The following is a 12,241-nucleotide window of genomic DNA, read 5'->3' as shown; positions in this document are numbered from 1 at the left end:
CCTTCAATTGTATCGACGGCAGCGACAAATATGATCCTGTCACTTTCGGCTGGAGCAGAAACTGTTATGACCGCCACATGTCAACCCCCTTAAGACAAATGACTAAGGTTTGGCGTTTTGAGTTACAGATGAAAAATAAAACGTATTTAATAACCGAATGGAAACATGGGGAAAAGGCAATAATCTTTAGATTAGTGTAAAATCATGTAATATTTAAGCAAGGAAAACTTTAATGTGAAAGAATACTTTATGGCTTCAAGGCATGATAGTTGGAGAATCTGTCTACCGGCTAGTACTTGGGAGCTTAGACGTTACAATAAGTGTTATTATTGTGTGGATTTAGGTAATGTTTGTTGTGACCTCCAATTATGAAAGACGGAAAAAGTAGCAAATTTCAATGAAATAGTATTATTTACGTGTTATTGTGTACAAGATTATCAAATTGTGTTTCAAATATGGCTAAAAGCTCTTTCGAGTACGTTCGAAAGTTTGAAACAGAGGAGAGATGCCTTCCAAACACGTGGATCGTCATTCGCATTGACGGTAAAGGATTCCACAAATTTGCTGATATTCATAGTTATGAAAAACCGAACGACAAAAGAGCTCTAGACCTGATGACCAAGTGTGCGAAATTTGTCATGGACGAATTTCGAGATATTAGGATTGCTTATGGGCAGAGTGACGAGTACAGTTTCGTGTTCAAAAAGGATACCAATTTGTACAATAGAAGAAGTGTCAAACTTATGACCAATGTTAATAGTTTATTTACTTCATCTTTTGTTTATTTTTGGTCTGAATACTTTGGCAATACTAAAATGAGTTATCCTCCATCGTTTGACGCAAGAATTGTGCTTTACCCAACCAACAAAAATCTGAGGGACTACTTGAGTTGGAGGCAAGCAGATGTTCATGTTAATAATTTATACAACACTACGTTTTGGTCATTGGTGTTAAAGAAGGGACTTTCCAACTTCGAGGTGAGCAATTTACGGAAGGAATAAATTTATTTAATGTCGTAATACTGATGGTTTAACTCTATATTCCATATTTAAATCTCTTGTGATTTCTATTTTAGGCGGAAGAGCGTCTACAAAGAACACTTGCATCAGATAAAAATGAAATATTATTTTCAGAATTTAATATTAATTACAATAATGAGCCAGAAGTGTTCCGAAAAGGGACTACAATAGTCCGTACAAAAGCAAGTTCACAAAAGACAAACGAAAAGTTCGTACAAGGACTGGAAGTCTTACATTGTGACATAATTGGCGACAAATTTTGGAATGAGCATACGCATATTTTAGGACCTTATTCTTGAAAAGATCAATACCCGAATAGGAAGCCTTTATTATTTTCATACCTGTACATTACTCTTAAATTGCCTAATACCCACGAGGGAAATGTAAGTGGGGCATTCCACTAAATGTGCGAGAACTTGAACCTTTTGGGTGTAGTGTTTCGTGTGAGTGAAAACGTCTAGTGATTTGTCGTGTTAGTAAGAAATCTTGCTTTGTTCATTCCATTGTTAATTCTTGATAATATGAGCATTTCTGTGGATAACGTTCCCCCATAGATGGTGGAAGTGTATTAATTTGCCATCACTACGAATGTCTAGCCCCAATTTATTCCCCTGCACGGGTTTTAATGTCGCAAAATTTATGAGCTCAGCTATGGAAATATGGAATAGGATCTTAGACACAACCCTTAAGAGGCGGGCCTTAAATTTTAAGTGTGCGCATTTCAGAAATTTGATTCCTTGCCTCTTTTGCAGAAAATACTTTATTAGAATGTTTAATATATTGACGTTAGTTCATTCGAGTATGTTTATCATGTACACAAATGAAATTATGTAAATGGTTTTGGTTTAGCAATCTTAACTTTTTGTTAGCTATTATACGGATGTTCACACTTACTTTTAATGAATTCTGGGTCAGAAGTCGATGATTGTTCGTTAAGTTCAATAAATCGCCCTCAGTTATGCATCCCCATTTAAATTGGGAAATTATACACTTAGATCAATCGTCTTGAGAGGTACTGTAAAATAGTTCTACTGCAATGCAAATTCATAAGATGATGTAGAGCAGCAGCTCCTTTGCAAAAGCTGCAAATAAAGACTTTTTTACAACAGGCACAATACATTAATTTATTTTACATTGTATTACATACCATATATACATAAATTGATGAACATTCATTGGCATGACCTAATGTGTGAAATTTGTACATAAATTACAACATTGACGCTATCTATACAAGGTATGATCTCTGATTAATAATTTACAAGAAATAATTAGCAGTAATTCACAAGTTGCCATAGGTGAATGTATTTTTGTACATGATACATAATGTAGATGAAACGCTATCATTCCATTTTGTTCTGACCCATGGGTGTAACTCAATTCGGAACAATGCCATAATAAACTGACCATAACCATATACCATTAAATTGGAATGTTCCCCAAATATTAACTACATAAATGCATTTCCCAAAAAAAAATTCAGGATGATTTAAAATATGGGAATATAATTATCAATCTTGGCCCTGTGTCTTTGTGCTACGCATTCAGAAATCCAGACAATGTTCCTGCATTCCTGCTCCTTCAATTTAAGGTAGGAGTAAAATACACCAAAGTGGAACTGCTGCAGGAATGCATTGACATTTAACCTCACCTGGAAAGGGACAACATTTTGATAAGTTACACATAAAATAGGCCAAAGCAATGAAAATTACTGCAAAATATTTTTTGAGGTTCTTCTACTTACCTCATGCTCAAAAAATTTGTCCTCCAAAGTCTTCTCCCCAGGGTTATTCCCAGCACCATCAAAGAGTGCACGGTATTCCTGAAAAGAAGGGGAAAGATTATAGTAGAATTGCTTTTTCACAGGCAGTTTTTTTTACATTAATTACATGTGTTTTTCACAAAGGATGACTTCACAGAAGGGAAATAGTACTGATGAATTTTATGGCAATACACAGCTTAATTTATTTAAAGCCTTAATTGGGGTGAGATTGAGACTTCTTAGTCCCTTCTTCCCCCTAACCCAAGTGCGTTACATATATTTCATTTTCAGAATTAAATTTTTTTAACAGAAAGAATGCAAAACATATACTCAAACATTGTCAACAAAAGCTTTGTGATGCACCGTGACTTCAGGGCAGGCAAGGACGTTACCCTGCTGGCAATTTGCATTGCCAGGGGCAAGGATTAGAAGATAAGATGTTTCAAAATTTAAGAGAATCAGTGTGAGCACAGGCAACAAATATCACCATCAAAAGAAATTCTAAAAGCCTTACAAAAGCAATGGTCATGGATATCATACACCATGTTTTAGGAAATTGCTCTTTTCTTTACAATTGACACAGATTTCATAGAGGTTGCTTGGCATGTCTTCATTTTTGTAGTATTTTAGTGAAGATAACAATTCAAGTTTCCTTGTAATGTTAAAAACCTCCTTTTAAGATTTAGACATAAATCATCTAAGGAAATGGATCCTCTTTAAATGGTGATGAAACTAATACACATCCTATTCAGTTAACCAGGGGGATAGTAGGGATCCGATACTTCTTCATTGATTGCCTTAGATGGAGCTCTTCCCATACCACATATCCTCTACTAATACTGGATGATTAAATTCCTCATTGACACCTACTGTTTGCATAAATAATTCCACTACAAATAAACCTTAAATTTTCCCAAGGGTATAAAAAGTTTCAAACTATGAAGATATTTCAATAATTCTACTTCCACCATGGATGTAGGAAGGTGGCACAACTAACGACCTAGGCCTCAATGCAAAATTTCAGAATCAGGCTACAAACATTAGAATATATTAATATACTTTGACCTTTAATGGTTCCAGTTTTCTCAACAATCATAAGTAAGAAGATTGACTTTTAAAATCTAGCATATTGGGAGATAAATAGCTTTAATCCATACTTTGAATTTTGACAAAATTTTAGAGCGAACTTATTTTTATGACGGGAAGAATAATGACATAAAATATGCAGTTCTTGTCCATTTTAAATGAGTTTGTAATTTTCCACAGACTTTGTTTTACAGTACAACACATTTCACAGACTTTCGGCATCATTAGGTACAAGTTACACACACAGCTGTTGCCTATGTACCCTTCAGACGGAGGAGAGGGAGGAAGTTGAAGGCAGGGGACGGCTCAACGATAAACACTACATATGTGGTCTGTGCAATAAATGCATGAACTTGTGCAATCTGGTGGCCAAGACTCTGACTATAGCCCCACACACTAGCAGCACTAGTTGCCCGAGACCCAATGAGCCGTCTCTGCTAGGCAAATCGACGAGCTGAGCGTATGGTGCCAGTTATGTTAGTTTCTGTTGTCCTTGTTTTTACTGTTAGTTGAAATTGGAAATTGACAAAATCACGAAGCAACGAATCAATATCTAGTTTTTTGGTGAAGTGCGGTAAAAGTTATCAAGAAATTACTGAAATGTTTACAGCGATAATGCTCTGAAGGCAGTATCTGTTTTTAAGTGAATTAAGCATTTTAAAGATGGCCAACAAGATACCTTGGATGATGCAAGGCCGGGACGACCTTCAACCACCCGTGTTGAGGACAACATTGATTGTGTGCAGCCCCTTGTCCTTACTGATCGTCGAAACACTGTCCAAATGATAGCTGATGAACTAAATTTAGGATAATCAACAGAGCACACTATTTTCACTGAACATGATAGATTGATCCTTCACCATGACAATGCACCTGCACATTCAGCATTGATTGTCTGGCATTGAAGTTTCTGGCAAAAAATTCAATCACAATCCTTGATCATCCTCCTTATTCGCCAGATCTCCCCCTGAGACTTTTTCCTATTCCCAAAATGCACAAATGTAATGAGGTGACATCACTGGGAAGATGTGGACACAATAAAGCAAGAAACGACAGGCAAACTAAAAAGCCCAACTGCGGAGGACTTCCAAGGGTGCTTTAAACGGTGGAAAAGAAGATGGAATAAGTGCATAGCAATGAATGGAAAGTATTTTAATGGGGACAAAATTGATGTAGACTCAACTTTCCAAAATAAAGTTTTTATGGCCTCAGTTCACGTATTTATCGGACAGGGTAGTAATGTGGTTTGCAATTATCACATTTAAGTTTGTAGATGCCTGATTTAAAAAGTGAATCCTGTTTGTCTTTGCCATTAGCAAAGAAATTGGAGAGAGTTAGGGGTGGGTAAAAGGCTGCTTTGGGAGTAGTTGGAAGGTGATTTGAGATTTTATAGGAGATATCACCTAGGAATGAGATTGACACTTGAAGTCTTTAAAGGTTGAGGACTGAGAGGGGTAAATTCGACTTATGGCCATTGTTTTCCACTTTTCTTAAATTATTTTTCCAACTAGGTTTGGGTAATATCCATTGCTGGTGGCTATCTTCGTACTTGTTCTAAGTTCCCTATTAAAACTTTTGAGAGAGAGGGGGTTGTGCAGGAGCCAGTGGATCATTGAGTGGAGGGCTGCATATTTGATCAAAAAATGGTAGGTGAAGCCATTGGGAATCATACAATCTGTATATGTGGGTTTCCTGAAAATAGAGAACCCGTGTATATTTACTTTACTGACAATTGCCAGATCTAAGAAGTTAATAGTGCCTTTAACTTCTTTTTTTTATAGAAAAGGAAATATAAGGATGGATCATGTTGAGGTAATTGTGGAAGGAGTCTAACATGCGATTTGACACTGTCCACAGGCAGAGAATGTCATCTATGTAGCGGAACCAATACACCACTTTTTCCATGTATTTATTGGGAGTGTTGAACAGGTATTCTTCTAACGAATTAAGGAATATTGGTGATGAGAGGGGGGAAAGTGGGAAACACATAGCTAGATCGTCTGCTTGGATTGTGGTTCAAACCGAAATAATTTTGATTAACAGCCATTTTTATGATGACAATTAATTCATTTGAAATATTTAGAGCAATGTTGGAGTCTTTGAGCACAATTCGAGCATTACGTAAGGTTTCTGATTGGGGCACAGAAGTGAACACGTTATTAATATCAAAAGAAACAAGTGTTGCTTTACCCGGAACATCAATATCTTTAAGACTTAAGGCAAGCTTGATAGAGCTTATAACTGCATATTTGGGATTGAATTGTGAGTACTCTCAGAACATTATGTTTCATTTGCGTGACAGAAGGTGTGCATGGGTGGACACCCCCCAACCACGGGTCGAATTGGCACAGTCTGTTTTTGGAAAATCTGTACAACCTGGGAGCAGAGGGGTTTGTTTGTATTACACACCATTTTTCCCTAGCAATAAACAACTCGGATTTAAACACTGCATGTTTCACTTCACTTTGAAAAGTCGAGGTTTGGTCTTTTGATACATGAGTGATTAGATTGTTTTTAATGAACACCAGGCACTTTTTCACATCATCCATTTGTCGAACACTCCAACTCTACTTCTTCTGCCTGCTTTCTGAATGATGATGTCTTCCTTCATAATAGTGTTCCTCAGCTGTCATAGGGTGGACGTGTGCTGCTGGAGGCTGGGAGCATGGGAAGTTCCAGGCACCGCTTTGTCCAACAAAGTCACGATTATTTCGGAGGCTTTGTGGTTCACTGCCAGGGTCAGAGATTCATTCCGCAGGGCAACCTTATAATTGGCAGCTAAATTCTTAATGCCTGATTCACTCACTTAAGTTTTCCACCCCGATGGATGTAGCTTGGAGCAAAGTTCTAGGTGCAGGCAATATAAATAATGCAAGTAGGAATCTCTTCTGGAATACCAGTTTCAGCTCTTACCTTAACCAATGGAATGCTGCTTTCGTATTGTTCCCTTGGCCGTCATGGACAAGGATGTGGCTTGGGTCTGAAAGCTATGACCACCGACTTTGAAGTCCCGGAAAACCCGACCCCTCCCCCACTTTCAACTTCCCCCTCTTCTCTGTCCAAAGGGTATATATATTCAACAGCTGTGTGTAACTTGCACTTGTACCTGATGATGAAGTTGGTGAAACACGTTGTACCGTGAAATAAAGTTTGTGGAAAATTACCAACTCAATATGAGCATCACACAATTCCACAAAGTAAAGCGTGAAAGTGTAAAGTATACATGCAGTTCTTGTTTGTAATAAGCACAAATATTGTTATTAAGACCCTTAGGCTGCTTCAATATTAGTGCACAATTTACAGGCTTCAGCTTGCTCTTTTAAGACTGCAAGGAGGGTGTGGTTCACAAGGCAGCGAAACTCAAAGATATAAAAATTATAGTCAGCTAAGTCAGGCATCAGAAGTTTTTAAGAGCATTGGGCAAAACAAGAAAATTATCATGAAAACAAATCAATCTGTCTGATTGTTTCGCTGAGATACTCTCAAACTGTAACACTTGCTGGAAGAAAAAAATCAGCAATGACACTATTGTTTTCATATTTCTGCAAGAGTTCTCACCCAATATCTGACAAATACTCATTATGATGAATGATCCCCTCGGAAGGTTTCCTAAAAATAGTCCATTTTCATGAATCTCTCATGGAACTCAGCAATTCTCATTGTGATAAACAGGATTCTGCTGACTAGCATCAAAGGAATCCATGAGGAAGAACTATAACCTCATCATCTTAAAGACAGTTTTCAGGTATAAACACCTTAACTATACTGAGGTAAGTTCACTCATATGGCAACATTATATATTGGTGTACAAGCATGCATGCACTTACTGCATAATGCTCAGCGGCTGCCTTCACTTGATCATAGTCATCTGCCCTGGCAAGAGCTGCAAGTCCATCGGGATGCAACTTTCCACAGCGAGGATATAGCTTTGCTCGCTCATCCTTGGTGAGCTCAGTTCCAAAGGAGTTGATAGTTATGATAATTGCTCTCCTATCCGCCTCAAACTAATAAAAAAATAAAATTAATAATTGTAAATATTTTCAACACATAAATTTACATTTATGGATGCAATATAGGATGGTGAGTGAAGATTGGCGGCTCTGGGTGTGGCATAGAATGGAGAAAATAAGTTGGGCAGAGGGGATAACTGAAGTTTTAAATAATATGTACAATTAGAGAAAGTTATTGAGGGAAATCCAAAAAAAAGGAGAGATGTTCGATGGAGAACATATTGAAAGATAATAGAATGTTGAAGGCCATGATAGAAGGGAGAACATTGGGAACGCAGGGTAGATGAAGGAAAAGAGTGGGCTTTTTAGACAGCATGAAAGCAGGCAGAAGTTATGAGAAAAGAAATAGGAGGTCACAATTGTACTAAAAAATAAATTCATTACGGAACTCCAAAACCTACCTTTGAAATTGGTATATTACCTTGATGATGATGATTTACAGACTGAAATGGCCAGATGGTTGAAACATTCTAAAGATACACACCAGATGCTGTCCCATGCACTGTAACGTAAGTATAACCGAATTTCTCATGCCTAACTTTATGAAATAGTGTTATACTCATTGTTGGTAATTAAACAATGTATTTTCCGCAGAGTATAAAAATTACAATTTTTTTAATTACCAAAGAGGCATACAATACAAGATGGTGGGAGTTGGTTACTTTCACCCCACAACGTCACTGGTGGGAGAAATGAATTCTCATAACAGCCTCATTTGTTCCAAATATACTGAAGGACAGAAGACATGAAAAATAAGTTCTCATTATAGCTTCTTTTAAAGCAGATCACTAAAGAAGTATTTGGGCCCCTCTTGGTGACAATAAAGGGACAATGGCACACTAAAACCAAACTTAAAATAAGCAAAGAGGAGACAGCGTGCTTACTATCTAATTATCAATTAACTCCTCAAATATTCCAGTTTCGTGTTAAGTGGTTTACCCTGTGCGTGTTTGTGTTTATAAATGTATGTATATATACATATACATACATATGTAGTAAACTAAAATATGCATACAAACAATGCATGAGTATGCGCATCTATATATACACATTCTAATTAGTTGGCCTTCGGAATAAAATAGACAGTGGACATCATCAGCATACGGAGAAGATCGAAAGGTGATTAGGGGAAAAGTGAGAGCACAAATTGATGAGTGAAGGAAAGATAGGCGTTATATAAGAGAGAGATAAATAGTTGTGGGGACAAATTGATTAAATCTAAATGGTAAAGTTTAAGCCTAACAAAAATCTGGTACAATTATCACTACAGCTATATATTATGAGAATATAACATAAATAGTAAATGGATAAAATAAAGAAAATACCAATCTGTTACAGTATTTAATCACTTAACTATGAGTATTGGCAGAACCTTAAAATTGGCCATGACTGGATTTTTTTATGCATTCATGAGTTTTACAAACGCAATGATACCAACGCAAAAAAACTATTAAGAACATACACTTCAAGAAATCCACATATATTTGCTATTTAGGCAGCAAAAACACTATTGGTGGAAGGAGCAAGTGGGAGATAGTAAGCAGAGCAGGGATGGTAAAGAAGATAATGTCAATCACAATTAAAAACTGCTAATGGTTAATAATAGTATTAGTTTAAACATAAAAAGGGATTCATTACATTTTACCAAAGGATTTTTATTTTTGATCGCTCTAAGAGATAGGGGCATAAGAGAAAAAAAATTAAAGAGATGGTATATAGAGATACAGAAGAATATTGAAAATAAAATGAATTTCCAGAGTAACAAAAGAAGTACTTTGAATAGTCGGAAGCTTACACCTAAAATAAAGAGATAAAATAATTGAAAACATATTGAGGTACTAACGACCATTACTTAACAAAAAAATAGGCAGGAAGAATCACTGGAGAAAGTCAATGGTAAATAATGAGAAATGGGGGTTTGAAGAAAAGCAAGGATGACATTATGAGAGACTCAAAAGTTTTAGGTTACTGGGAAAGGCTGGAGAGTTGTAAAAAACAAATCATTTGACTGATAATAAATGATGATGATTAATACATATTACCCAGTTAGATAAGATATGACCCAAATACGACAACAAGAATACCAAGAATCACACCATTGAAAAAAACATGATAGAAAGGGAAGGTTATGATTAATGAGCAAGAATCATTTGTCTTTCATGCTTCCACCTCAACCTGCTGGCTCACATACACTAGATAAAACTTAGGGGAATTTAACTTTGGAACATTGAGCATCTCAAACAGGTAATATGCTGAAGACACAATATTTTAAATTTTTTATACACCCAAAATGTAAATAGAGATTTCCAGGTTATATAATTATAATTCCCTCATTGAAGGAGGATTAGTAACTAAATGATAATGCCAAATATTTCAATACAATTGATGAATAAATCCAAATTCACTAAATAACCAATGCACCAGGCTCATTTTTTTAGTATATACATACACTGAAATGACTCGCAGTTGATAATTAGAAGAACTCTTTTACTTGAGCTAGTAAAATAATGAAAATGTATTCTTCAGTCATGAAATTGCCCTAATTATACAATGAAATACCATAATAAAATTCTTGAAGCATAATTTCATCAGATAAATGGATGATGAATAAAATCATACTATTTCCAAAATGAGTATTCTTCAGTAATGAGCATCAAGGTCAATGTGTCAACAAGTTGTCAAAATGAACAATCATAGGGATATTTGCAGAAGTTATTATTAAATTTCAGGTACTCACAGCTAGGATTTCACACATAGTGTCTGCTGTTGTTCCTCCAATTTCCTTACAGAAGGAGTGAAAGGCTTCAAGGTATGCTTTGTACAGGGTGTTACGGATGATCTCAATATTCATCTCGTTTAAATCTTCCTTCACAAAGCAGTCAACAAAAAATGGAGCTGGTTCAAATAGAATAATATAAAGCCAGTTAGGGTATTTTAAAATATAATTGTACAAATCACTCAAGCAACATGTATATGTAAGTATGTAATTATATATATTAATACACACATTTATATATATATATGTTTATATATATATTATAGATATAATATATACATTATATAGTTTAAATATATAAGTACATATATATAAGTGTGTGTGTGTGTGTGTATGTATATATATATATATATATATATATATATATATATATATATATATATATATATATATATATATATATATATATATATATATATATATATACTTTCATAGACGTAACACGGAAGTGCCGAATAGTACAATACACAGTAACACATAATATAGAAACACAAAAAAAGAGAACACTCACACGTATTTTCTTGATATTTCGACGGAAACAATCCGTCTTCCTCTGAAGATATAGAAGTAGTGAATATATATATATGTATATACATACATATAACACTTTTTGAAAGTCTCACAGATGTGAATAATAATGTTTAACACTTAGCACTAGTGGACACAGACAAAAACATGTGTATATATATATATATATATATATATATATATATATATATATATATATAACATATATGTATATATATATATATATAACATATATGTATATATATATATATATATAACATATATGTGTCAAAACCTGCCCTATTTTCACCACTCCACCCCACTCCATCCCACCATTCAACTATCTCCCGCCCTTCCCCTATTCCTCTTGCACTTCCAAGAATGTTGTTTATCTTCTTACCTGTAAACTCTGCCCGTCCTTTTACATAGGCCAATGTTCCACACCACTTAACATTAGGATTAACAACCACCGCGCCTCGTGCAATCCCTCCTCCCCGTCCGCGGGTCTCCTCATCCCTAAACATGCTTCCCATCATAATACCCCCTTCAACTAGTGTTACAATGTTTCCGTCCTAGCGTCCCTTCCCACATCCGATAACCCTATAGAATTAAAAACCCTTGAATTGGCTTTTATTTACATCTGTATGGCCTATCAGCATCCGGGCCTCAATGTCGTTCACTGATGGGAGTGGCCTAAAACTGTTACTTCCACCCCTTCCCTCTCCCTTTCCTCTCCCCAACCATTCCTTTCACCCCTCCTTCGCCTCCCGTTCTCCCCTTCCCCTGGCCCCCTTCCCTTTCTCTCGCACCCCTCACCTCAACAATTCCAGCAGTCATTACTTCTACATCTTCAGAGGAAGACGGATTGTTTCCGTCGAAATATCAAGAAAATACGTGTGAGTGTTCTCTTTTTTTGTGTTTCTATATTATGTGTTACTGTGTATTGTACTATTCGGCACTTCCGTGTTACGTCTATGAAAGCATATATATATATATATACTATATATATATATATATACTATATATATATATATATATATATATATATATATATATATATATATATATATATATATATATA

The 12,241-nt window shown here is 35.6% G+C and overlaps 2 protein-coding genes across 2 annotated transcripts in view; one reads left to right on the top strand and one right to left on the bottom strand.

The window, feature by feature from the left end:
• Positions 1–117: 117 nt before the first annotated feature.
• THG (tRNA-histidine guanylyltransferase) lies at positions 118–2,057 on the top strand. Its single transcript, XM_071585612.1, has 2 exons — positions 118–977; positions 1,076–2,057. Exons 1-2 carry the CDS (start codon positions 456–458, stop codon positions 1,316–1,318), a joined length of 765 nt encoding a protein of 254 aa, XP_071441713.1. The 5' UTR covers positions 118–455; the 3' UTR covers positions 1,319–2,057.
• A 127-nt stretch (positions 2,058–2,184) lies between these two features.
• The window catches only part of VhaAC39-1 (V-type proton ATPase subunit VhaAC39-1), a 19,196-nt gene continuing 9,139 nt past the window's right edge, over positions 2,185–12,241 (bottom strand). The window contains exons 4-7 of the mRNA XM_071585602.1: positions 10,615–10,772; positions 7,695–7,871; positions 2,764–2,841; positions 2,185–2,670 (exon numbers count right to left, since the gene is read on the bottom strand). Coding sequence (XP_071441703.1) covers positions 2,509–2,670; positions 2,764–2,841; positions 7,695–7,871; positions 10,615–10,772 — 575 coding nt within the window. The 3' untranslated portion in view covers positions 2,185–2,508. The remainder of the gene's footprint in view (positions 2,671–2,763; positions 2,842–7,694; positions 7,872–10,614; positions 10,773–12,241) is intronic.

This window comes from Hetaerina americana, unplaced genomic scaffold (genome assembly GCF_022747635.1).
Source record: "Hetaerina americana unplaced genomic scaffold, ioHetAmer1.1.p SCAF_1, whole genome shotgun sequence".
Classification (NCBI taxonomy): domain Eukaryota; kingdom Metazoa; phylum Arthropoda; class Insecta; order Odonata; family Calopterygidae; genus Hetaerina; species Hetaerina americana.
This window is presented reverse-complemented; position numbering and strand designations above follow the sequence as displayed.